The sequence below is a fragment of the Cebus imitator genome, unplaced genomic scaffold (assembly GCF_001604975.1).
Source record: "Cebus imitator isolate Cc_AM_T3 unplaced genomic scaffold, Cebus_imitator-1.0 Scaffold325, whole genome shotgun sequence".
NCBI classification, from domain to species: domain Eukaryota; kingdom Metazoa; phylum Chordata; class Mammalia; order Primates; family Cebidae; genus Cebus; species Cebus imitator.
The window spans coordinates 1515751-1543295 of record NW_016107640.1 but is presented as its reverse complement, the minus strand read 5'-3'; the positions used below and the strand labels follow the sequence as shown (position 1 = coordinate 1543295).

At 47.0% G+C, this 27545-nt stretch overlaps 1 protein-coding gene and 1 pseudogene across 4 annotated transcripts in view; both read right to left on the bottom strand.

Moving 5' to 3' along the window:
* MYO5C (myosin VC) overlaps positions 1-25347 on the bottom strand; it is a 105232-nt gene extending 79885 nt beyond the window's left edge. For 3 of the 4 annotated variants that reach the window (XM_017504615.2, XM_037729956.1, XM_037729955.1), the window contains exons 1-8: positions 25164-25347; positions 13856-13966; positions 10567-10732; positions 9954-10098; positions 6660-6816; positions 3515-3658; positions 2694-2775; positions 773-880 (exon numbers count right to left, since the gene is read on the bottom strand). In XM_017504615.2, coding sequence (XP_017360104.1) covers positions 773-880; positions 2694-2775; positions 3515-3658; positions 6660-6816; positions 9954-10098; positions 10567-10732; positions 13856-13966; positions 25164-25190 — 940 coding nt within the window. In that variant the 5' untranslated portion in view covers positions 25191-25347. Of the gene's footprint in view, positions 1-772; positions 881-2693; positions 2776-3514; positions 3659-6659; positions 6817-9953; positions 10099-10544; positions 10733-13855; positions 13967-25163 lie in introns of those variants that run through there. The other variant, XM_037729957.1, reaches the window with a different exon arrangement.
* LOC108286651 lies at positions 17258-18118 on the bottom strand (annotated as a pseudogene).
* Positions 25348-27545: the final 2198 nt, after the last annotated feature.

The window sequence follows — 27545 nt, the reverse complement described above, 5'->3', positions numbered from 1 at the left end:
GTCCTAGGGTGGTTATAGGGCTTGAATGAGTTAATACAGTGTTGTGAAGTACTTAGGATGGTGCCCAGCACACTGAAAGATCTACATGAGTGTCCACTATTTTACTGTCATCATCAGGAGACCTGTGAAGGCCAACACTGCACTTCTGAGCCGAATCGGACCTTGGCTTCACCAGTCATCCTTGTATTCAGCCTAGAAGAGCTTACAGCATTCACTGGGCTTGCAGCCCATGCCTCTAACAGTGAGCCAGGAAGCCCCAGGGAAAACATGAGTTAATTTCTAGCTAGGTCTTTTAAGGCAAAAGCACAGTCTTGACCACTTAGTCTCCAAACCATCTTCTGAGGGTTTGTCCTAAAATTAGAATTGATTAGGAGCCTTCTGAACATACCTCTGCTGGGAATCCCCACCTTTTAATTTTTTTTTTTTTTTTTTAGACGGAGTTTCGCTCTTGTTACCCAGGCTGGAGTGCAATGGTGCGATCTCGGCTCACCGCAACCTCCGCCTCCTGGGTTCAGGCAATTCTACTGCCTCAGCCTCCTCAGTAGCTGGGACTACAGGCACGCGCCACCATGCCCAGCTAATTTTTTGTAGTTTTAGTAGAGACGGGGTTTCACCATGTTGACCAGGATGGTCTCGATCTCTTGACCTTGTGATCCACCTGCCTCGGCCTCCCAAAGTGCTGGGATTACAGGCTTGAGCCACCGCGCCCGGCCTAATTTTTTTTTTTTTAAGAGAAAATGGTTATATCCTTAGATGGGATATCTTCCCTTACCCAGAAGTGTAAAGGTCTTTTGAGTTTCGACCATTTCAGCTTGATCATTCACACCTTCAATGACAGTATTGCCTCCCATTCTTGTATAATTAAATTCTTCAGCACTCCCTGAAATCAAAAAGTAAGATTTGTTATGTCTGTAATACAGAAATTTGGACATACACATTTATCAAAAGCAGGGAATTTCATACTTAACAAGCTGTGTGAAGCACTTTACACAGGTGATTACATTTATTCCTCAGAATTCTGCATTACAGCCAGATGCAAAGGCTTGTGCCTGTAATCCCAGTACTTTGGGAGGCTGAGACAAGGAGCTCACTTGAACCCAGGAGTTCAAGACCAGCCTGGGCAACAGGGCAAAACCCTATCTCTACAAAAAATTAGCTGGGCATGGTGGTACAAGCCTGTGGTCCCAGCTATTCAGGAGGCTGATGCAGAAGGATCACTTGAGCCCAGGAGTTTGAGGCTTCAGTGAGCCATGTTGGCGCCACTGCACCCCAGCCTGGGTGAGTCTGTCTCAAAAGAACAAAAACAAAACAAAAAAAAAACAATTTTACATTACAGACGCAGAAGCTGAGACTCAGAAAAGTAAAGTGACTTTTTCAAGTTCCCATAGTGGATGGCAAGCCAGAATTTAAATGCAGGCCTAACTCTAAAGCTCATGGTTTTTGTTCCTGCACCTAACATTTTCATATAGTTTTACTGAGGTTTACTAAATGTACAATAAACTACACATGCTTAACATGTACAGTTTGATGAATTTTTGACATGCATACACTCTTATAAAACCATTAGCACAATCAGGATAATGACCACACACACACACACACACACACACACACACACACCCCCCTAATGTTTAAATAGTAGAGGATCCTTCGAAAAGCCCTTCTGCAGGTTTGCTATTCACATTCTGTTTGGTAGACAAGGCCAAGGATATCACCTTCATGTGAAATCTGCAGAAACTTAGATTCCAAGAATACAAGCCGCTTCCCCAAAATTAGAGAGTGTGAGTTCAACTCCAGCACACTCGAAGTTACCTCCGACAATTCTCACCTACCAGCATAACACAAACGGCCAAGGCAGGCAAGCTGTGGCAGTACAGGGCTCGGGGACTATTGTATTTAAGGACAAACAGCCCTACGTTTTAGCCATCTCTGAAATATAATTAATTATGACTACAAATAATTAATGACCTTGAGCTATCAAGGGAGTTCAAATGATGATAGAGATGCTTTGTTTTAAAAAGTGGGTTAACATGTCATATGTGTTAGAAAAACATCTATAAATGTTCAAATAAAAAGGCAAGTTTGGTGACACCCTATGTTCCAGCTGTCAGGAAGTCTTACTCAGGTGGTTCTAGCTGGAGGACCACAACCACACAATGAACCTTTTTGTTTTTTGACATGGAGTCTCACTCTGTTGCCTAGGCTGGAGAGCAGTGGCATGATCTTGGCTCACTGCAACCTCTGTCTCCCAGGTTCAAGCAATTCTTCTGCCTCTGCCTCCTAAGTAGCTGGGATTACAGGCATGCACCACCACACCGGCTACTTTTTGTATTTTTAGTAGAGACCAGGTTTTGCCATGTTGGCCAGGCTGGTCTTGAACTCCTGACCTCAGGTGATGCACCCACCTCGGCCTCCCAAAATGCTGGGATTACAGGTGTGAGCCACCATCCTGGGCCCAATGAGCTTTAAAAATAACTCTCAGGCTTAAGAGTGCCTCCTCTCCCTGAACTCATCCCCCAAATCCTAATCCATCCCCTTAATTAGAGGCACCAATTCTGTCCTTGAAACCAAAGGATCTTATATCTTTGGGCAAATACTTCAAAAAAAGACATATTACTATACAAAGAAAGTTAATCTAGAATTTAAGCCCCCACATAAGAGAAAGACCCTTCCACACACCATCCATTACATACCCAATTTAAGATGTTTAAATTCCGACTGCTGTGCAGATGCACAAAGCTGATAGAAAATGTGGTAATTTCGTTCATTTTCTGACTGTAAGACAAAGAAAAGTCCGCAAAATTGCACCAAATCCTTACAAGCAAAAACGCCAGGTTTTTAATTAGAGGGTCCTAGATGGCTAATCTGGATAAACAATTCTGCTGTCCAGGATGTAATCTGGCCGGTTCACAGGCAGGCCCTTCCTCTCAGCTGAGAACTGGGTGGCCTGAGATGGCCTTCCAAGTAACAAGCGACCCAGAGAAAGTGTTAGCAAATGAAAACGTCCTATGAAATGGGAATGACGTAACTCATCCTAGTTGAAATTTTTAGAAACTTCCTGCGACACAAGGCTTACTGTTGCTCCCCTCCTGAGCCAAAACAATGAGAATTTTCTCCGTGTTACTGGCAGAAAAGCCTTTCTCTTAAAACCCCCCCAATAGCTCTGATTCCATTCCCTTCCGGATAGAAAACCCAGTCTGTCGGCTTTGTCTATTTCAGTTTTTGTGCTCTAGAAAGATATATTTGCTTTTTAAACTATCAGGATTTTGTAAATGCCACAAATAAAAGAAGTTGTAACCTTTTCCTGCAGTCATACAACTCATCTGATATCATACGTATTCATCCATCAATTTTTAATAAACAGAAAAAGGAATCCAAACTGCAAATGAAAGGCAAGAAAACCCTATTTTTCAACTCAGCATAATGTAGCTTGCCTGAGTACATATAATGAGATGTAAATGTAAATAATGCTAAAAAAGTTGGGAGAAAGGAAATTTAATACTTTTATCCTTACTTGAAAGACAACTCTGGATTTCTCCAGGAGGTAAGTTCTCATGTTGGCTCCTATAATCTGATTTCGCTCATCAAAACTGATTTCTGTGTATTTCCCAAACCGACTGCTATTGTCATTGCGTGTGGTCTTGGCATTTCCGACAGCCTAAAAAACACAAGACTCTCTTGAAATAAACACATTAAAAGATTTTTGCCTCAAAATTAGTGGAGGGGTTTTTAGTAAAATGCAATCCTGTACCCTAGGGGGAGGTCTGATTGGCAGAGGGAGGTCTGGGGAAAGAAAGCAACCCCAGGCTGGCAGGGAACATGACGAATCCCAAGCCTGCTGCTCAGGGCTCTCCTAGGTCCCACTGGCAGACACTGGGGAAGATCAGAAAGAACACAGGTTTTGGTGTTTCAGGTCCCCGGGTTCCGTCTTTGCTATCTGTATTTTAAGACTGGAATGTCTTAAAAGTTAATTCATTGGCTGGGGGCCAATGGTGTCTCATGCCTATAATCCCAGCACTTCAGGAGGCTGAGGCGAGAAATTCACTTGAGGCCAGGAGTTTGAGACCAGACAAGGCAACGTGGTGAGACTCCCATCTCTACAAAACATAAAAAATAAAATTAGCCAGGCATGGTGGCGTGTGCCTGTAGTCCTAGCTACTCAGAAAGCTGAGGTGGGAGGACTGCTGGTGCCCAGGAGGTGGAGACTGCAGTGAGCTGACTGCACCACCACACTCCAGCCTAGGTAACTGAGCGAGACCCTGTCTCAGAAACAAACAAACCGAAAAGTTAATTCATCTTTCCAGCTCTTAATTTCTCTGTCATATAAGAATAATAAGCATCTCACTGTTATAGACAGAATGTTTGTGTCCTCCCAAAATCATCATGCTGAAATCCTAACCCTATGTATTGGTATCGTAAGATGGGCCTTTGGGAAGTAATGACGTCATGAGGGTAGAGCCCTCAGGAGTGGGATGTTAATGCCTGCGGAATAGGGATCCTGGAGACCTCTCCTGCTCTCTTTCTTCCACGTAAGGGTACCGTGAGAAGACAGCAGTCTGCAACCCAGAAGAGCGGCCTTGCCAGAACCCGACCCCTGCTAGCACCCTGATCTTGGACTTCCAGCCTCCAGAACTGCGAGAAATAAATTTCTGTTGTTTATAAGCCACCCAGTCGATGAAACTAAAGTATATTATACTAAAGTGTATTTATTATAATAGCAGCCCAGACTGACCAGAACACTTAGAGAGTTGAGAGGATTAAATGAGAGAATATGAGGTGCCTCATAGGTATTTGACCTCATTCAGGTCCCAAATACCTACGATGCTCAATTAAAAGTTCACATCCGGCCGGGCATGGTGACTCACGCCTGTAATCCAAGCACTTTGGAGGCCAAGGCGGGAGGATCACCTGAGGTCGGGAGTTCAAGACCAGCTTGACCAACATGGTGAAACCCCTTCCTTATAAATAAATAAATAAATAAAATAAATAAAGCTCACATCTTTCATCCAACCTTTGTTCCAATCCCTACTCCTTACTGCTTTCCTACTCAACCTGTCCACTCAACCAAAAACCTGCTTCTTCCCATCCCTTCCATTCTCTGGTAAGGATTTTTGCTTTTTACTTCTGTTCTTGAATTTCGTCCCTCCTCTGCCCTCCTCACCCTCTCCTGAGCACCGACATTCTAGAAGGACCCTGCCCAGGTCATCATGCTGCCTGTCAATATGTATTTACTGGGCACCTACTATGTGCCATGTGCTCGGTAAACACCGGTGAACTAAATAGATGTGGTCCTGCCTTCATGGAGTATACAGTCTAGTGAGGGAGACAAACCCTAAATATTTACACAAGACCATCCACTGGGCATTTAACTTGGCACCGTCTCTTGATAACATTTCTTTATTGTGAGACCGGGTCCCACTCTGCCATCCAGGCTGGAGTGCAGTGGTGCAGTCTCAGCTCACTGCAACCTCCATCTCCTGCCTCAAGTGATCCTCCTACCTCAGCCTCTTAAGTAGCTGGAACCACAGACATGTGCCACCATGCCTGGCTAATTTTTTGTATTTTTGGTAGAGATGGGGTTTCATCATGTTGCCCAGGCTGGTCTGGAACCTCTGAGCTCCGCCTGCCTCACCTTCCCAAAGTGTGGGATTATAGATGTGAGCCACCACACCCAGCCTCGATAACTTTTCTATTGGTATCTTTAATTGTAATTTATGTTTCTAAATAAACCTATGCCTCTGGACTATGAGTTTTGCAGTGTTTCTTAGCTCCCCCACCCCTTATGTTTCTATTTAATTTTAAAATATTCTTACGTTAGGTTAGAAGAATCTTATACTTGGAGACTAGGTCTTATTCTTTTCCATCACTTCCCACATTAGCTACGCAGTGGCTTAAACAGAGTAGGTGGACTGATAAATATTCATTGAGGATTTTGATTTGAGAAAACAGGGAGAAGAGGTCTAGGAGTCTAATGTTATTAATTATTTGCTCTGCTTCCAAATAAATTCAAATCAATCCTCTTCCCATTTTGCAGAGCAGCTGGAGCTGGCTTGCAGGACCCTCCCATGTGCCTTTTGGGTGCCCCTTCTTCCTTGAGGGCTGTCTCCTTATCCCTGGGCACTGCCATACTTGGTCTTGCCCACCCTCTGTCCCAGTCAGCAGTGTGCTGATGAATTGGCTCTGGGGGAGGCCAGGAGGAAGAGTCTTGACATCTGGCCTTTGCCAAGCCAGAAGGTATAAATACTCCTCCCATGACTGATTCCAAACTACCAAAGGTTTATCAATCAGCTTGCAAAATTCCTGAACATTGCAACAATCAGCTTATGAAAGCTGACGCCAGCTGGCTGGAGCACACCAGTGACTTGAGTGTACCAGTGATGTTTGTGGCTGAAGACATTTCCCCTGGGATGTAAATGTAAATAGAGGACTCTGTCTGGTGGTAGATTTTCAGCCCAGCAGATACAGCAGGAGAGAGCATTGGAAGTAGCGATTCTGCCACCTCCTTCAAATCCCACCAGCAAACAGGCTTCCTGGGTCTTTCCTGCCCTCACTTCTTTGGTCTTTAAGGGGTGGGAACTTGAATTAGCCTAGACAGCACACAAACCAACCAACCCTATTTCCATCATCAACACACGGCTGCCTTCTGCCGTGGTACGCACCTCAGTGATGGGGTTGGACGCTAGGACTTTGTCCTCCACGTGGGTGTTGCTGCCTGATTTGCTGACGGTGGCAAAGTACCTCATGGCATAGCGAGCTGACACTGTCTTCCCAGCACCTGACTCCCCACTTACAATGATGGACTGGTTTCTGTTGTTTCTAAAGCAAATAAAAGAGTTTTAAAATATTAGTTTCCTCCCATCAAGAAGGCAATAGGTGCTAATTAAGACAAACACGGACAAGACAAAGGAAGGAAACTGTTTTGTCACTCTGCTATTTTTAAATCTTATTTCCTTCTAGATATTTTTTCTATGTGATGGTGCAGAACACAGAATTTTAAAAGTTCACATCTTTCATCCAACCTTTATTCCAATCCCTACTGCTTACTGCTTCCCTACCCAACCTCTGAAGCCAACCAAAAACCTGCTCCTTCCCATGCCTCCCACTCTCTGGTCAGGATTTTTGCTTTTGTTCTTGAATTTTATCTCTCCTCTGCCCTCCCCACCCTCTCCTCTGCCCTCCCCACCCTCTCCTCAGCACCCTCTTTCTAGATGGACCCTGCACAGGTCATCATGCTGCCTGTCAATATGTATTTACTGAGCACCATGTTGAGGGGCCCCAAGACCAATCCCAGGTTCAACGATCCACTAAGAGGACTCACAGGACTCAGCAGATAGTCATGCTCACAGCTGAGACTGACTGCAGCAAGAGGATACAGAGCAAAGGCAGCAAAGGAAAAAGGCACACAGGACGAGTCCCAGTGGAACCCAGGTGTAAACTTCCAGGGGTCCTCTCCCAGTCGGGTCACAAGGACACATTCAATTCCCCCAGCAAGGAATTTGATGGCACATGTGAAATGCTGGCTGCCAGGGAAGCTCATTAGAGATGCAGTGCCCACCTCCTGCCTAGCACATGCCCACATTCCAGGCTCCCAGAAGGAGAGCAGGTATTCAGCATAAAGAACACCATTTACACAAACAGCTTACGTTTAGGTCAAATGGGCCACTTTATCAACCAAGAAATGCCAGGGATCGTCATGAAATCAGAGGCCAGCCTCGGGCCGCCTTGCAAGCAGGCCTCTAAAGATAGCAGCCTCAGGCCTTATGTCAACTCCTTCCTGCACATCCCACTTAAATATAAAAACATTTTCAAGGACATTATTTTGAGAGCAATTATTCAAAAGATGCTTGGGAACATATGTGCTCTGTAAGCCAACATGCTCTGTTATATAATTTAGAGATTCTTAAAAATGCATTAAACTTTTCATGTCATAAGACCGTGATGGTATAAGCTTCTAATGCTCCTCTGCGGATGCAGCACCGTTCACATGCCAGGTGCTGGGTGAATACAGATTCTCATTTAAGCTTCAGCAAAATCCTATGACACAGATGTCTCTTTTATAGGGGAGGAAAATGGTGATTCAGGGTGGAGGGACTTGACCACAGAGCCACAGCCTCCCATGTGAATGCTGGAGGAGACTTTGGGTATAGAGCCCCGGTCCAGTATTTTCATTTCAAAGAGAGAAGATGAAGACTTGGAGAAGGGGAATGACATGCTCAGTGTCCCTCAGGGCATAGAACAGGCTTTAGTAATCCCAGCCCTGTTCTACAGCCCCTAGGGACACTACCTGTCTAGCATCAAACAAGGCCAACACAAGCCTGCTTTAGGCTCCGTTCTATTATTGCAGTTACACGGATGGACCTCCAAGGAGAAACTGGCTCTTCAGGGCTGAAGTGAGCACTGCCCTACAGTGCAAAATAGCTCAACCCGCTGACAGCCAGACCCTAATCTCCACCATACCTGGGAGACCTGCAGGTCTCCAGGGAGCCAGGGAAAATCTCAGAACCGTGAGGATTTTAGGGTTAGAAGGAATCTTAGTGCTGCAGAAGCTGCTAATTCTCTATCCAGCAAGCATTTGCATCTCCTCTTCCTTCTTAGAAACTACGCCCCAGTGGTTAGCCAGCGCTCCGCTGTGCATATGAAAGATTGCACATCCCAGGCTCCCTGTGTGAGTTAGGTCCTGGCGGATGAGCTGTCAGCAAAAGGGCTTTGTGGGGCTTCTGGAAAGTCTCCCTAACCTGGAGGGTCAAACCCTTCCCCTCATAAGCCTTGTTACCTAGAATATGGAAGACAGAGCTGAGCACTAGCTTCTCCCTGAGGATGACTGCCCCACCTCAGGGACAGGGAGCTCCATGGTACCGGGTCTCTGATGGCTCCGAAGAGACTCAGTCTAGCCCCAGACTGCCCATCAGATGTCTGTGCAGGAAAGTAGCATGTGTTCTACCTCATGTAAGCTACCACCTGCCCCCTCATTATAAGCAGCAGAACCAGGAATGGGTGCCCCTGAGAGTCCAGCTCACAGAAGACGACATAAAAAGTGGAAAGAGTTCAGATGCTGTGGCCAGGGTTATTCAGCAAAGATTTAGGTGAAGAACAAGCAGGTCCAGGTCCTATGCCTTAGCTTTCCCATTTGTGAAATGAGGGCCGTGAAGTCAGTCGACTTCACAGGACTGCTGTAAAACTCAAGGGAGACCACTGTATGTGAAAGGTCTTTTGCAAACTGTAAAGGCAGGTACAAAGATAGGGTCGTGTTTTTATTCTCCATACTTGACAGTGGAAGACATTAAAGACAAAAGTGACAGTTATGGGAAAATAAACTAGAGTTTAAAAATCTGAGCACAAATCCCAGAACTGCCTTTTTACCTGCTGCCTAACTTGGGTGGGTTATTCCCCGAAGCTGTTTACAGCCCAGACATCTGCACTGTGGGCTATTCTGAGGCCATCCCAGATGACAGCTGGGAATGCGTGCACGGTACCTCATTCACAGGAGGCTTTTCACACTTGTGAAAACGAGGACTCCAGGGGGCCCTACAGGCCCTAGTAGTGAAATTAGGATACAATTCCAAGTCTCCTGCTACTAAAACCTGTGCTTGTGCGTCATCAGATTCTGCTTCCTTAAATAGGTGAAAAAAATAAAAAGCTTAAATAGCTCATAGCAGAGAATAAATCAATACTCTCCAACCAAACACACTGTAAGAAAAGCAACTGCTTTTCCCAGACTGGTAGGGCTGACTTGACTACCTTGAAGGAACAAAACCCAGGATACTTAGTCTGGACAGGTCAGGTACATGTAACAGCTGTCTGCTCTTCATTCCAGGTAGTCGGCTCAGCAAAGCGCCACCTCTGGCCTGCCTCTTAATGAGCCCAACCTGGTTACCTCCCCGCCACTGTGACAGTCTGGTAAATGCAGGGAGCATTGGCAGAGCAAGGGGAAGTCCAGCCTGGCAGGAAGCTACCTGGCCATCTGCTTATATGCCTCTTCTGCCACAGCAAATATGTGTGGGTCCATATCGCCCATGTTCTGCCCGCTGTAGGCGTGGATGATGGCATCTCCATATATCGGCAGCTGCTTGTAAGGATTCATGGCCACCAAAATGATTCCTGGGGAAAGATGTTAGATGCAATTAAAAGATTCTTACTGCCACCTGCCTCCCCAGGTTTGAGAAACCCCAGCTCTGTCACTCATTAAATCTTTCGTGTGACTTTGTGCAGGTCACTTTATGCACTGAATTAATTCCCTGCCAGTCACCTATACCCCCAAGCTGGTCTGATGGTTGGATGACAGGACAGGTGGAAATGCCCCCAAACAGAGAGGCTTTTGCAATTCACAATGTAAATATCATTGCCCAAAATAAGTAATGAATGTATCAACTCCCATGAGAAACTCAGACACTAGTTTTGTTACATCTCCTCTTTCTCCAGTCTTAGTTCTTGTTGAAGATTCTCCCCACCTAGACACTGTTTACAACAAACTGGGTGCTCAGCACAAACACAGAACAACCAGAAGGCTCTAGACAGCATGCTCACATTCCAGCACCGTTCCTCGCCTCCTAGAAATGCCCTCCTTACCACTGTAGGTGTAAATGAGTTTGGATTCTGCAAAGCGGATTCTGAGGTTGTGGAGCACTGCAGGCTCGTGGAGATAGCTGAGGGCCGTGAGGTCATTCTCGCCCACGAGGATGTCAGGATTCCGAAGTGGAGGCAGAGATTCTGGATTGACGGAATAATCCAGCTCCTGTGGACAAAGGGAAAATTAAAGCTCTGGAAACAAAAGCTGTTTGGTGTTTCTGCTGAAGCATTGTCCTTCGTCCTATCCACCCTTCCACTGGAGTCATCACTGGCCCTGAAAAACAAATGCATGTATAGCAACAAGAAAATCTTCACAGCTGACTCCTGGAATAATGAAAAGTAGGAGCAGGGGACAAGGGCACTGGCTGTGTGCACTGGGGCAAGTCACTCGCCCTCTCTGGGCCTCATTTCTTTCATCCGTGAAGAGGAGCTAGACCAGACCAGGGGTCCTCAGAGCTACAGAGGCCTCAGTAAAAGGTGCTGGGGAAGCTACATGGGCAGAGATCCAGGTGCTCCCTCCTGAATCTCCCACAGGGGCTCTAGCTGTGTGTGGTTTAAATGTTGAGGCCATGCAAGTTTTCATTTAAAGACAAGATGCTGCAGCTAAAACGACACAATGAACTAAGGTCCCTTAAGCTCTAAGGTTGTTGAGTCTCTGCTCAAAGTTGACACACTTGGTGGTGACAAACACCTAAAGGAGTCCATGCAGGTGGTGGTCTTTCTGTGAAAGCCCCAGTGCAGGTATCTCCTGTCTGCAGCCACCCACATGCCCACAGGCTCATAGCTCCCCCAGCAGGCCTGTCTATTCCTATCATTCTCAGCGCTGGGCCAAGTAATTTTCCCAGCCTCGCTCCTCTTCTGCTAGATTTAACCCAGTATTCCTAAAGCAGCTGCTGGAGCAGAATGAAGGTGAACTGAGCATGCCCTGTGGCATCTGTGCCACAGACGGCTGGGCCTTCCCAATGTCAGCATATTCTAATTCCTACACTCCCATTTCACCGCTGGGGGAAGTGAAGCCCCACTAAAGTGACTTGAGCTGGCTACCCAGCAAGCTTGTTTCTCTTCCACCCTCCCAGGCCACCTTCCTGCTATTCAGTCAGCATTTCTGGACTCCTTCTGATCTGTGGTCCTGGACCAGCTCCACAAGGTAGCCCAGCTGCCCCTTAGCAAGTGCCACTGTGATGACCCATGCCAGGCACTCAGCATGGATTGTTCCACTTAATCCTCAAAACTGCCCTCCCGGGAGGATGGGACTACCCCAACCAAGAAAATGAATGAAACATTCATTTGAAAGATTGAGTTTGTTGTTCAGAAAGATTGAGTTTGTTGTCCAAGGTCACGCAGTTCATCTGGGCCTCACTCTGAAGCCTGTGCTCTCTCACTAGCACAGCGCCTCCTTGTTGACGCTGGCAGGGGTCTTGCTTGTTGGTCTGCTCTGCGTAAAGCGAGCAGTTCAGGGCAATCCACACCTGGACACAGGTCCTCAGACCAGCTCCCGCTCCCCTGTTACCAATGCAACTGTATTGTGACCTAACCCCGACCAGAATATTCTCAACGTAAACACTTTTATTTTGAGAATAAAATCAGGAAAAATGCTTCTCATACATATTTACTTTCCCTGTCTGTTTTTCAGTTGTATATCTACAACCCCTACTTCTGGTTTGGCCTCTGTGTATGTTATGTGTGAAAACAACAGAGAAACAGAAAGACAGGACCGGCGGCAGTCTTTGGGGGAGGGGAGAGAACGTGATGAACATTATGCTGACAGGTGGAGGCAGAGGTGACGCTGTCCTACAGCACACGGGCTTTGTCTCTCATGGTACCGACAAAGGGTTGAGTTCAAGAGCCGTCTGGCTGCCCGCTGTTCTACTCGCCTCTGCAGCTGGGTCAAGGCCAGGAACGTAGCCACCTGAGGCCCTGCAGGTATTACGAAAGCTGCAAACGGCCACTGCAGCTGCTGCCTTGAGATTTTCCTCCCCAGACAAAGCTATCTGATCCCTAGTTGGAGCCTCGACTGTACACAGGAGATATTCAATAAAAGCTGTGAGGAACTCCTGCTGGGAATGGAAGCCCCAGGGAGCAGCAACCTCTTCCCAGGGCTCCTGCCTTCACACATGCACACAGGATTGTCTCATCACACTTCCGCAGCCCTGGGACAGCGCACAGTCATTACCTCCTTAGTACCTATGAGAATACTGGGGGCCTGCTGTTAAAGACCTAACAGGCGGCCATGCCAGGACCTGACGCCAGATCATCCAATTCTGGAGGATGTGTCTTTAACCTGTATGTTCTTCTCCCTTCCCAAGATCTCAGGAAATGTCTCCCAAATCCAGGACCGTCTGATTAGAAATAGTGTGTCCTGTCTCTGCAGAACCCATGTACATACCTTGTCAGTTAATCCTCACATGACGTTCCCCAGACCCACCTCTGGGATCTAGAAGGTGCACAAATCTCCTGCCCAGTTCCGTATCCAGATACTTGATTCTAAACTCATCCAATCACCCTAGCTACAAATATAGCGGGATGTCACTACAGCAATGGCAGGCAAGATCGACTCATGAGGGGCACTCAAAGCAAATGCAAAGTCTTCAGAAGCTGCGTCATCAGAAGGCACGTGCAGCCTTGCAGGGAAGCTCCTCACTGGCTCATCCCACCACGGGAGCAATTGCTAAAGTTCATCCTCACCTCCCCCTCAGCACACCAGCACCAACAGAGGCGCCTCACAATGTCACACAAAGCTGGGCGTCCCTGCCTGCTTGTCCCTGCCACACTCCCTCCCTTACACGTTTCTGTACGTCATCTCCTCCCACTCCTCCCTCTCCCTGCCTTATTTTCTCTCTCCCTCTTCTCATTTTCCTCCCCTTCCCATCTTGATGTTTTTTCTCCGCCAGTGTATGTATGCCTTGGGCTCAAAAAAGTGTTTCATCTTTGCCCAATCTCTGGGCTGAAACTCATAAAGCCAAAATGGTGAATCACTTTTCAGCATTCTCCCAGCAATGCTGGGTGCCTGGAAATGCAATGCCGGGCACAGACCTGGCTCCTGCAACTGGGCCATCATTACAGAGAGAGGCCGGTGGACACAGCGCAGCATGGGGTGGGAGGGAAGGAGTACAGACACGTCGGAGACTCCTGGCACCAGCGTGTATTTGAAGATGGTGCTGGTGCCCACACGTGCACCCTCCCCTGGGCTCCTCCCACATCCCACATGGGGGTCCATGGGCCCCTGTCCTCACACACCCCAGCTACTGCTTTATACATCGTCAGAGCTACAAACAGCAGGGACCCTCACCGTTCCATCCTCCAGCAGGAGTCGCAGGATGTTGTCACCAACTCTGTAGTCCTTGGCTATTTCAGCAGACTTCCAAACTTCTTCAGGATCAGGAATCCAAACCCTGTTGTACTGACCAACAGAAAAAGAAAAGCTGAACCTTCAGGACTTTAAAAGCATAGGTCACTGTATAGTTAGATGCAGGAAGGTTTCTTTCTGTCCACTAGGTCCACTCCTTCACTAGGAATACGTCTACCTAACTTTGCTTATGAGGTGATCTTTCATGCACCTGCAACACACCAGGCCTGGCTGCCTCATTTTACGGGCAATGGAACTCCCAAAGCCTCCTAGATAAACCTTGAATGCTGAAAGCCTGGATGTGGGAAAGAAATTCGCGAATCCCTTAGTGGAAACATCTCAGGGCCGTGTACAGGGTTAGAGGAGAGGAATTTCTTTCACCACGGATTGACTGGGGAGCTCTGGGCCACATATTTAACTTCTAGCGCCTCATTTTTCTCATCCATAAAATCGGCACAACACCTATTTCACAAGTTCAGTGGGAGGTTAAATTAGACTTCGTACTTCAAAGAACTTTGTAAAATGCTATGAAAGTACTGTTACAGCAATGTCATCATAATCTTACCACACTGGTGGGCTGTCAAGGATTCCCACAATGGGAAATGTGAAAGTCCAGACAATTCCCAGCAGGCAACTGGCACGCCGGGCTCAGCGCCGATGTACAAGTCATTAGGTGGAGCCATGTTGCTGAAGGCTGAACTGTGCACCCCCCAAATGCATATGCTGATGTCCTACTCTCAACTGACTATATTTGGAGACAGGGTCTTCAGAAGGTAATTAAGGTTAAATGAGGTCCTAAGGGTGAGCCCACTGACCCAACAGGATTTTAAAATTAGTGTCCTTATTTTTTTTTTTTTTTTTTTTTTTTTTTTTTTTTTTTTTTTTGAGACGGAGTTTCGCTCTTGTTACCCAGGCTGGAGTGCAATGGCGCGATCTCGGCTCACCGCAACCTCCGCCTCCTGGGTTCAGGCAATTCTCCTGCCTCAGCCTCCTGAGTAGCTGGGATTACAGGCACGCACCACCATGCCCAGCTAATTTTTTGTATTTTTAGTAGAGACGGGGTTTCACCATGTTGACCAGGATGGTCTCGATCTCTTGACCTCGTGATCCACCCGCCTCGGCCTCCCAAAGTGCTGGGATTACAGGCTTGAGCCACCGCGCCCGGCCAAAATTAGTGTCCTTATAAGAGACACCTGAGAGTTTGATGTATTTTTCTACCATATGCATCTATTACTTTTGTAATCAGAACAATGAACACTAATCTTTAAAGGCAAATACCAAAATATATGCCCCCTCAAAAGAATGATATATAAATTCTGTGATATGGTGCATAGTAGCTTTATTGATAATGGCCAAAAATTAGAAACAGACTACATGCCCATTTATGAGAATGAATTAAAAAAAACACCACAGTTATACCCATACAATGAAATACAACTTACCCACAAAAAGGAATGAACTACTGATGTAAGCAAGAGTATGGGTGAGTCACCAAAGTGTGCTGAGTTAAAAAAGCCTTACCCAAATGAGCACTTTCTATGTGAGTCTCTTCAAATCAGTTCTGGAACAGCTAAAAGTAATGCATGCTGGGGAAAAATTCACAGCAGTAGCTGCCTCTGAGGGTGGGTGGCTGGGGCCAGGGAGTGACTGAAGGTGTACGAGGGGATCTTCTGGGAGTGATGGTAACATTCTGTATCTTGATGGGGCTTGGGTTACATAGGGGTTAAGCACTTTTCAAACCTCTGACAATGTAGACTTAAGATTTGTGTATTTTATCATCTGTAAATTTTACACAGAAATTAAACAAATATGGAACTCTAGTTAATATGCATGCTAAAATATTTAGAAGGTGTATTGATATGTGATTTACTCTAAGATGCTTCAAAAAAATAGAATGATTGAAGGTCAGATAGAAGGACAGAAAGATGCATAGTCATGTGATACAATGAATATGGTAAAATGTCCATGCCAGAATCCAGGTGGTAAAACAGGTGCTCACTATAAAATTCTTTTTCTTTTCTTTCTTTCTTATTTTTTTTTTTTTTTTAAGAGACAGGATCTAGTTTTGTGGCCTAGGCTGGAATGCAGTGATGCGATCATAGCTCACTGCAGCCTTGACCTCCTGGATTCAAGTGATCCTCCTGTCTTAGCCTCCCAAAGTGCTAAGATTACAGGCATGAGCCATCATGCCTGGCCTGTAAAGTTCTTTGAACAGTGCTGAAGATCTTCATATAAAAATGCTGGAGGAAATAAAGAATAAGAATAAAACAGGCCGGGCACCGTGACTCACACCTGCAATCACAGCACTTTGGGAGGCCAAGGTGGGTGGATCACCTGAGGTCAGGAGTTGGAGACCAGCCTGGGTAACGTGGTTAAACCCCGTCTCTACTAAAAATACAAAAATTACGTGGGCATGGTGGTGCGCATCTGTGATCCCAACTACTCAGGAGGCTGAGGAGGGAGAATCGCTTGAATCCAGGAGGTGGAGGTGGCAGTGAGCCGAGATCGCACCACTGCACTCCAGCCTGGGCGACAAGAATGAAACTGTCTCAAAGGCAAAAAAAACCCCAAAGTTCAGGGTACAAGTACTAGACTGGGACATGTTGGATGAGGGACCTACCTATTAGTTAATATAAATTGCCTTGCTTAATCAATAAAACAAGAAGTCACTGGATGGATATCAATCATGACTACTCCTAAATCATTTGAGTGGCTTTAACCTTTTTTTTTAAATTAAAATACTGAGTTTTATTTCACATGTATATTTTTGTCTCCCCACCATTTCCACATCTGACCACCTCTACTACTATGTCCCATCATAAAAGTCCACACATACTTAAAACCAGGCAAAGGGTGGAGTTCCATCTTAAAAACTACAGGCATTTTGGACAACACATTCATGGCAATGGAACCTGGATAACATTTACCAAACATGGTAGGGAAAGTTCTCACTCTGCATTATAAAAGGGACAGCCAGATATCAACTGTTACAGAAACGAAAAAAGACGAAAATTTTTTAACAAATTGTTTAAACTATTTTCTTTTTTTTTTGGGACGGAGTTTCGCTCTTGTTACCCAGGCTGGAGTGCAATGGCGCGATTTCGGCTCACCGCAACCTCCGCCTCCTGGGTTCAGGCAATTCTCCTGCCTCAGCCTCCTGAGTAGCTGGGATTACAGGCACGTGCCACCATGCCCAGCTAATTTTTTGTATTTTTAGTAGAGACGGGGTTTCACTGTGTTGACCAGGATGGTCTCGATCTCTTGCCTCGTGATCCACCCGCCTTGGCCTCCCAAAGTGCTGGGATTACAGGCTTGAGCCACCGCGCCCGGCCCTAAACTATTTTCTTAAAGAGACTTCCTCCACTGCCCAAGATCTTGAAGAACCTCCTGGTCACTCACCTGGAAGCAATTCTTCACATAATCGATGAACTTGGCTTCCACTTTGGGAAGAAACCCATCTTTGTCTATACTTGCTTGCATTTTTGCTTTAATGTCTTCTATAGAACTAGGTCCTTTTGGTGTTTTAGGAGTTTTTTCCTGTTTTTTGAAGGATTCTTGTCCTTTTGATCTTGGTGTTGATGATGGTTTTGAGTCTCTTCCATTCTGATTTGACTTTGTGTATTTTTGGTGGGAGAATCTCGTACAGATTTCTCACTGGTGCTTTTTCTTCAGCTTCCTCATCAACAAAATCATCATCATCATCATCTTCAGCAGCAGCAAGTTTTACTTTTTTCCGTGGAAACTTGCTACCACCTCCAGGGGCAGACCGCTTTCCAGATATAGTTAAGAGTTTCCCATCCTCTTCTTCTATCTTCTGACTCTGCATCTTACTCTACAGCTACTAAATGTTGTCCACTCATATGCACTGGCCCTGAACCACACTTCAACCGTAAGACCACTGGTGGTGTTATTTCAAAGCCCCCAAGGGAAACCATTGGCTGTACAGACATTTTCAACATTGCCAGGGTTACTTTAATTGGAAGGTAATTCATTGCCTCTGCTTCAACAGTGTGCAATTCATCCTTTGCACCAGCTCCTAAACTGCCTGTTCTTAAAGATAACTGGTGCTCATTTTCATCATTATCCACCTTAAAGTGATAATCTTTGTCGGCCCTTAGTTCACAACCAAAAAGACAGTTCTGGGGCCTCAGGAGGCTCATGTCCATGTCCATTGAATCTTCCATTGGGTGGCGGCACGCACTTGGGTGGAAGAGAAGGCAGACGGAGATAAACGACCACTGCTCAAAATAACAGCCATGTGGGACGGAATCACACCAGGGAAGAGTTGCTTTAATCTTTAACAGATGGCAAAAAGTAGGAGCTTGCTGAAATGTGACATGGATGGGTTAAGTTTTGAGAGAGCGAGAATGGAAGAATGACCTGGGAGGCGGTGACGCACATTCCTGTGCAGACAGGAGGACGGAAGCATCATAAAGAAACACAGACATGCCTGTCTCAGACACACACACACACACACACACCCATCCTTATTGCCACGGGCTACACAGTTCCTACCCCGGGTCTGCTACTGAAAATATTTATGACTAACCTCATGAAGCTCCCTTCCATTAAAATGCATTAGGATGGGGGTCCTCATAAGAGATATCTGAGAGTTAGACATCTTTTCCACAATATGTATCTGTTACTTTCATAATTAGAACAATGAATATTAATCTTTAAAGGCAAATGTCAAAATATATGCCCCCCAAAAAGAATTGTACATGAATTACCAAATTTATCTAGAATTGGCCACTACAGGATCTCAGAACTGACTGTCTACTCCAAGTTGCTTGTGAAACTCCTTTTTAGAGCTGCAGAAAGCTTACTTCAAAAGGAAGTTGTGACAGCTGGCTAAGTGAAGCTGCTGAACCTGAAGGTGTTCCATAGGAGCTGGAGCTGAGGGCCCTGGGGGCCTTCCAAGGAAGCCTGGGGGTCTGAGAGGTAATGTGAAAGTCACTAGGCCAACCAATCCTTTAGTTTTACTGAGCCCCTAACTGAAGCCCAGAGAGAGCAATAACTCACCAAACAGCATACAGAGAGTCTCAAAGGTCCAGGGCTCCAGTGGAGCTAGGGCCTGTGACTTCCAGTGTGAACCCCCTGTTAAGTCAACAAATCTGGCCCTGAAAGTAATCTTGAACTCTCAACTGAACCACCTACTTGAGACTCCACATGCTCTCTTACCAACAGTTTCGGACTGGTTTCAGCTAAAAGTGGTATTAAATGACAGGCAGTATTAGGACATACATAACCACTGGCGGCTTCTCTTCTGGAGTGAAGACCAATGACTCCTCAGCCCAGTAGTGCAGGCCACCCACACCCTGCAATCCTGGTGTCTGCTGGCACTGAGCGCCCTGCAGCTGAAACCCAGCCTGGTAAGTAAACACGATGAGTTTACTCAGCTTCAGTAAGTTCCACCCATTCATTCTCACCCCCTCCTCCCTCACATTCCTCTACCCACAAAGCAATGCTTCAAACTGGAGGAAGAGCTAACTTTACAGCATTCATACAAATAAACGCAGTCCGCAGTCCATGCAAACAATGTAACCAGCTGTCACCTGATCTCCCAAATGTGGGGCCGTCCCATGAGGCAGGGGCCTGTGGACTGGGACCAGGATGGCTTGTCAAGCCCTGCAGCGGATCCAAGAAAGGGAGGGCCACCTCCCACCTTCCCTGAGTGCCCTCCCGTGCCAAGGTCCCAAGCTGAGGCTCAGGACCACTGAACCTCATGTGCTCAAGAGCACACCAGCCACCCCCCAGGCACACAGGTGAGATGAGAACAGCATCTTCTCCCGCCGCCCACTTTTTGAGGGCTCTTCTGGCATTAGCCACAGAGATGACTTGAAGACTTACATGGAAGATGGGACAAGATGGGACGCCATTAGTTTCCCTCCTAGAACTGCTTTCTGGGCTGGGAGTGTCCACACTCCAGGTCAGCCAGGCCAGATTGCCACACCATGCCCCTCTCTTCCTTCTCTTCGCTCACTCCTCACGGGCCCCTTCCCTGGCTCCCCTACCCCTCCCACTCCCCCGTGTCCTTGTCTCCCAAGGTCCTTCCCAGCCTCTTCTCACAACAGGCTGTTTCTGGAGAGTTCCACCATTTCCACAGCTTATGCAACCACCTTGCACCTGTGCATCTGAGACCTCCAGCCCAAATCATGCACTGGAACTCTACACCACATTTCCAATGGCCTCCAAGATGTCAGCCCCTAAATGTCCTCGTAGGCCTATAAATTCCAAACTCTGGTGATGCTGACGCTCCTCCTCCCTAGCTCTCTTGCCCTCATGTCAGAAACCTGGGACCGTGCTGGGCACCGCCCTGTGTCTCTACCCCCAACAGCGTAATAATGGTCACCAGGAGCTGGAAAGACTGCCTTTTAAAAGCTCTCCTGTTGGACCCTCCCATCCCCCACCCACCAGCCCCCTTGCCAAGGCCATAAATCAGCCCCCAGTCCTACCCCTACCAATCTTCTCTTGACTGATGCAGCAGCCCCTGGGGGCATTCTCTGCCAGGCTGAGCACCAGGTTTCTTTGAACAGACAGTCCCTCACCCACCCGTACTTGATTGGAATTCCCGTAGGTAGGGCCTGGCAAAAGAAAAGCCTTGCAAATCACCACCCTGTGGTTTTTGAGGAACAGCCAGGCCTAGGCAACCAGCATTCTGGGTGATTTCCCTACTCAGGCATCACCCTCTTTTCATTCCAACCTGTGCCGGTGGCCGCCCCAAACCACGAGCACTTTCTGGAACATGGCAGGCCTTCCTTGGCTTTCTGCTGTGTACTTCTGTTCCTTCCACCCTAGCCCCACCCTTCCTCTCCCCATCCATGAGCAAACAGCTCTGAACAGTCAGGAGCAGCTTGAGACGCTCCTCATCTGTGGCACTTTCCTTGCCATTTCCATCTAGCAGGGCTGGATGCTTCCCCCTTGAGTGCTCTTGGCCCCTCCCCCAGGTACCTGGGCTGCTTCCCATCTCCCCTACTGGCACTTGAACTTCAAGAGTCTTAGTGCTTGGCTTCCCATCACCAGCACTCCATGCAATGACTTCCCAAAGCTAGCACTCCATAAACAACTTTTGAACAAAAATTCAAATTCCCAGTGGTTCCGTTGCACCAATTAAAGACTAAACTTAGTATTTCAGTCTTTTCACCCTTTTTTCTCTTTGAACTACCCATACATAATACAATGGATATATTTGATTTTCTACAGTTATTAATGATATACAGAAGTCTAAAAACAATTTAGAATCTCCAAATTAAAAAAAAAAAAAAATCATTACACTGAACTTTGATCTCATCTTAGACAGGGGCCCTGGACTGCTAGTCAAGACAATTCTCTTGACCTTGCACATCTGAGTTTCAGCAGAACTTCTTTGAAGAAGTTTGTGAGTTCCTCTTGCACAAGTGAAAGAAACACATGGTGGAATGACTATAGTGAACCTGTCTAAACAGTCATAACCCGAGTGTGCAAGAGCAACTTTTAAAAAAAAAAAGGTCTCCAGAGGCATGCCACAGAGCCCTACTGCCTCCCCTTTCACTCGAAACTTTCACCAGTATCGTAGATGAGAAAACAAAACACATGTATCAAATAAGCGGCTGAAACGATTGATTAGCTCAAGATGATCAAGAGTCAAAAGGTTTTTACAAGCTATAGAAACTTTGACCACTAAACAACAAAATGGAAAATTTTATAGGGATAAATGTAAAGTCTGTATTTAGGTACAAAAAAAATCAACAATTATAATAGCATCAGTATTTAATCTACGCATTACGTGTCAGGTGTGCTAAGGATTTTACATGCATTAATCCTCACAGTGCCCTCCCAAGCTGGTAAGCACGATTCAGTCCACTATACAGGTGTGGAAACTCAGGTTAAATAACTTGCCCAGTTAGTAAGGGGCAGGACTCCGACTTGACTTGACCCACCAGGAGCAGAGCATGTACCAGCGCAAACGAAGCGCTAATATAGTGTCAGGACACACTGAGGGACGCCCACAGGAACTGCACCATCCTCAGGGCTGAGCAGATGAAGGCTAGAGAATGATGCCACTAACAGGACATCAAGGTGTGAAAAGTCACCCAGAGGAAGGTGGCCTGGATGCTGAGGTCTGGAAGGACGCTCTCAGAGGAAAGGCTGGTGGCATTGTCACTCTTCTCAAGCCCTCACTCCCACCCACTCTTCCTCCTCAGCAGCTGTCAAGCCCTCTGGGCTTTCTTCTCTCTCAATATCTCTGTGCCTTCAGCTCCTGCCACCTCGGCCTCCCATCCTCACTCCTTTCTGAGGTTAACCCGCACCTGCTGCCTTTCTTCTGTCTTCAGACTGCAGTCCTCTGCTGGTTTCCCCCCTTTCGCCGATCACGTCAGGACTTCCCTGTCCCCTTCATAGTTCTACCCCTCAATGTCTTGTTGGCTTCAGTGACCACCTCAGAGCCAAAGAACTCGGCAGGACCCATCCTTTCCCTCTGACACCTCCCACCCTGCAACACACCTTCCCTTGGAAGCCCCCTCACCCCTTCAACCCCTGCAAGTACAGAACTTGCCTGATGACTTTCCTAAGAAATATTTGCTCCTCATGCCACAGCCTTAATTCTCTCAAGGGCACCACCCTGCTCTCTTTCATAAAGATTCTAACCTCAAATGTCATCCTTGGCTGGTCCGTCCATCCCCCGCCCCACTCCCCAGTCCAGCCTCTCAATCTTACCTGCCTCCACCCTCCAAGGCTGTAGGAATTTAAAAAGCTACTCTTTGGCTGGGCGCGGTGGCTCACGCCTGTAATCCTATCACTTTGGGAGGCTGAGGTGGGTGGATCACCTGAGGTCAGGAGTTCAAGACCAGCCTGGCCATTATGGTGAAACCCCATCTTTAAAAAAAAATAAAAATAAAAAAAAGCTCCTCTTTAAAGTTTCCTTTCTTGTTGAAGAATAAATCATAAGTAATCTAATAACTCTTTGTTAAGCCCTATCCTATGTAGCTGTTAGACATGCCATGCTTACAGGCATGTAGTACATTCTACGTCCTTGTACTTGAACCAAAATATCTGTGCTGGACGTGCTCACGGGCATGTGCCAGCTCTCCATTGCTTTTACCTGTTTAAAAGTTTTCGGTTGTTAGCCAACTTAAAAGGTTTTAGTTTAAATTGTAAGGTCTGGCTGCAGCCAACGGAAATCAAACACAGCAGTAAGAACAACCCCAAATGCGTAAGAAATAAATATGTCTGTTTTCCTTTGTTCATTGTACTCTCGTGGCAAAATGGCTAGCAAGGATACCTTTCCTGCAGTCCAGGAAATAAAAATTGCATTGCTAAAAATCCTTTGTCTCCGTGCTAATTTTTCTATGAGACACCGAGCATCTGTTTCCAACAATGGCCAACACTGCAGCTCTAATTCTTTTCCAACAGCTGGAGTGACTGGGAATTCAGCTACATGACCCCAGCATCTCTCCTCCACAGCCCAAGGGTGCTGCTGTCATACACAACAACTCTCAGTCCTAACACACCGCCCTTGATCCTGCCAGCGCCCACACAAAACCCACACTGGGGAATAAAGCCCTGACCTCGCTCTCTGGCTGCCATGGCCCTCCCCCTTCCCATCTCTAGCAAAATGGGGCCGACAACCCACCTGGAAGGGAGCTGGCAGCCTAGGAACGCAGGTGTCCATCTGGACAGAAGGCTAGTGGGGATGGCCATCAGGCCTGCTTCTGTCTCTGGGATTCACAGAGTCTCATTCCCTCCAAGCTTGCGCCTTTAAACTCCTTCCTATCAGTTTTCCTACATTGTACATGGTACTTACTAGACATTTAATAAATTTTTGAGGTTTGAGGCACCCAAGGATAAGGGTGCTTGCACCTGTGTCTTTCCGCATCTGGAAATATCGCCACCTAAGACAGGTGCAGCAGCAGCATTCTTCTCTGTCCTCCAAAATATCGTCTAAGAATAGTTTAAGACTTTTCTTAAACTTCCAGTAAGCTGAAGGCTGAAGAAACACTGTTGGCTGACTGAGGGCTCACACTCTCACTGGTGAAAATATTCTAGAACAAAACTAGGGCAAGTCAAACCCTGTCCATTTAGAACTCCAGTTAAATGCAGATGCAACAGCAGAGAAAGTAGAGTTTGGTTGCTTTGTGTTTGGACTATTTAGTAATCAAAGGAGAAGAAAAACGTTTGCTTAAACCATAGAAACATGATTTCTTATAACTATCTTTTCTATCTACAGCAAAAGTGTCTTTTAAAGTAGAAAGCCACAGGATGTGTGCGGGGAAACAGACGGATTCCAGTCCCACTCGTCTGAACACTGAGGACTCCAGATTTCCCCCACTGGTGTACAGGAGGATCAGGTTTTACGGCTATTCAAATGGATTTTTTTTTCCAAAAGTGCTAACACTGTCACACTCTCTTTATCCAAATAATTACCCAATCCCATCTCAGAGGGTTTGGGGCAGCTGCAGGAATGCTGCCCTTCCGAGGTAAGAGGTGGAGCCCCCGCCAGCAGAAAGAGGAAGTTTCTTACTAATGCTCCAGTGTTGTCCCGAGTCAGGGTATGTGAAAGGCGCTTTAGAAACTGCAGTGTTCGTACTTTTGCTAACAGTACCTGTTAGGCGAAGAGCCTACGACTGCACCTCGTGGCTCCTGGGATCTCCAAGCGCTTGGTGCCACCACAGTGCCCTCAAGCCTGTGGCCCAGGCTGCATCAGCTTTAGCCATCTGATGAGGTTACATGCACGTTCGTGCACTTTGAAGACACAGAATTCTAGAAAGCAGCCTGAACACTGCGACCATAAGCGTCTGTGCCAAATCGTTCAATGGGGTCCCAGGAGGAGCCAGGAGACTTGCTGGCGTCTCCGCTTCCTACGTCCCCAAGGGCAACTAGGATTCCACCGGTGGCTGGGGAGGGGGGCCGAGGCGCTCCAGTCCCGGGAGATGGGGACGCACGCGCGACCCCTGGGGACTGGGAATTCTAGGCCCCGAGGCTGCAGCGGCGGAGGGGGCCCCTCCCACTGGGTCTTCCCACCCCCAGGGCACACGGGCCAGGGTGCTGGGCCAGGAGGGGGCTTCCCCGCGGGCAGCGACGGAGCACGCCCGGGCGCTGTAGGGGCGACGCTCGCTCGTACGCCCGGTCCCCGCGGCCCCCAGCGCGCGCCCGCCTGCCCGCCCGCCAGCTCTGCCCGAGTCAGGTGCGCAGGTGTGGGCCGGGCGCCAGGTCGAGTCAGCGTTAGCAGGGCCGGCCCCCCCAGCGCCCCCGGGAACCCGGCGGACCCTCCTACCTGTGTGTACAGCTCGGCCACCGCCATGGGCAGGAGGGGCCGGGCCGGGGCGGCCGCACGTGCGAGGCTCGGGGGCTGGGCCTGCGGCGCAGAGGCCGGGCGCAGGAGACCGCCGCGGAAATCACCGCCGGACCATCTTGCCCAAAGTTTTCCAGCCGCCTGGCGTTCCCGTTCCCGAGTTGGCGGCGAGGGGAGGGGGCAGCGGCGGGATTGGTCGCTCCAGGCCGGGCCCGGCGAGTCCGCGCTGCCATTGGCCGGGGCCGGGCGCGGGCGCTGCCGCTGCACCTGGCGGGAGAGCGGGTGGAGAAGGCCCGGGCCAGGGGCGCAGGCTCCCGGGCAGGCACAGATGCAGCCGGAGGCTACCTGGCCCGAGAGTCAGCGCCTCAGCGAGCAGAGGACACAACCATTTACATGGCAGACCCAAGGGAATCAACGAACTGAACACAAAGAAAGTGTTAAAGAGAGTCCAGCAAGGTCATCGTATTCAAAATCAAATACAAAAATAAGTAATATTCCTTTATATGAGCATTGTCTGTGCAATACGAAATAAAATATTTACAATATCAGTCAAAATGTAAAGTATCCAGAGATTACACTCGCAAAAATGCCCTTGGCTTTTGTGGAGAAAATATTTAAATTTCTCCCAAAGACCTTAGAAGAAGGCCCGAGTAAACGGGGAGACATGCCATTTTCCTGGATGGGAATGTTTAATACGGTTAAGGTGTCGCCTCGACCCAAATCAATATGTATACCTAATATATTGAGATCAGAATCCCAACAGAACTTTTGGAAAATTGTACAATGATTCTATATTTCATATGGAATATAAGCTCTGTATAAGACAATTCTAAAAGGGGAGATATTTACCCTGCCATATATTTAGGGATGTAACAAAGCAGTATGTGTCATTAAAACGGTGTGACACGGCCGGGCGCGGTGGCTCACGCCTATAATCCCAGCACTTTGGGAGGCCGAGGCGGGTGGATCACGAGGTCAAGAGATCGAGACCATCCTGGTCAACATGGTGAAACCCCGTCTCTACTAAAAATACAAAAAATTAGCTGGGCATGGTGGCGCGTGCCTGTAATCCCAGCTACTCAGGAGGCTGAGGCAGGAGAATTGCCTGAACCCAGGAGGCGGAGGTTGCGGTGAGCCGAGATCGCGCCATTGCACTCCAGCCTGGGTAACAAGAGCGAAACTCTGTCTCAAAACAAACAAACAAACAAAAAAAACGGTGTGACACTTGCATGAGAACGGATACATGAGTAAGGGAACGTGCTGGCGCCCAGTAGCAGAGCCCTACATCATACAGTAGCCTTAAGGACCAGATAGGGAAAGAAAACAATGTTTATTAGATGGGCCTGTTATATGGAAAACAATAAACGCAGATCCATGACAAACACTGCAGCCAAAAATAAGCTCCAGGTGTTTTCACGATTAAAACTTAAAACCAGGAAATTATTAGAAAAAAAAGAGGGACAATCTTAAAAAATGTTGGGTTGCAGTAGTTTCCATATATAAGAACTGTTAATTGGCAAAAGAAATCCAATTTTTGAAACTGACGAAAATTAATAGGCAGTTCACAGATGGGGACACTTCAATGGCTTGTTAGTATATAGAAGATGTCAACTTTAGCAGTAATCAGACAAATACAAATGAAAACAACAATGAGATATTTATACCCATCATATTGGCAAAAACATTTAGGTTAGACAATATCAGATACTATCTGGGATGTGAGAAAAACGTTTTTTGCTCACATAGCTGGTGGGAATTATACTGCCATCCTAGAGAGCAATTTGAGAATAGTTATGACAATAAATGTAGGCAGAAAAATTCTGACACGGTCACCCAAAGAGACAAGTAGATGTTCATCACAACATGGTTATATATCAAAGAGCTGGAAGCATTTAAATATCAACAGGGGAATAAATAAAATAGTATATACATGGCAGACATCAGAGAAAAATAAAAAAAGAAATAGTATATACATGTAAAACCCTACAGCTGCTAGCAGAATAGACACGATCTACTTAACTTGGAGAGAAATTTTAAAAAAATGTTGAACAGAAGTGTAGCCCAAGTCTTACTGCAATACTACATATTGTTCATGGGTACAATGTGTGTGGAGGACAAATTACAAAGTCATTCATTAAATATGCAAGAGTGGATATCTATGAGGGAGAGAAATGGAATCAGAGATTTCAAAAAGGGGATCAAAAATATAAAGAAGGGCCTGGCATTGATCAATAATGATAAATAGGCCGGGCGCAGTGGCCGAAACCTGTAATCCCAGCACTTTGGGAGGCCGAGGCGGGTGGATCACGAGGTCAAGAGATCGAGACCATCCTGGTCAACACGGTGAAACCCCGTCTCTACTAA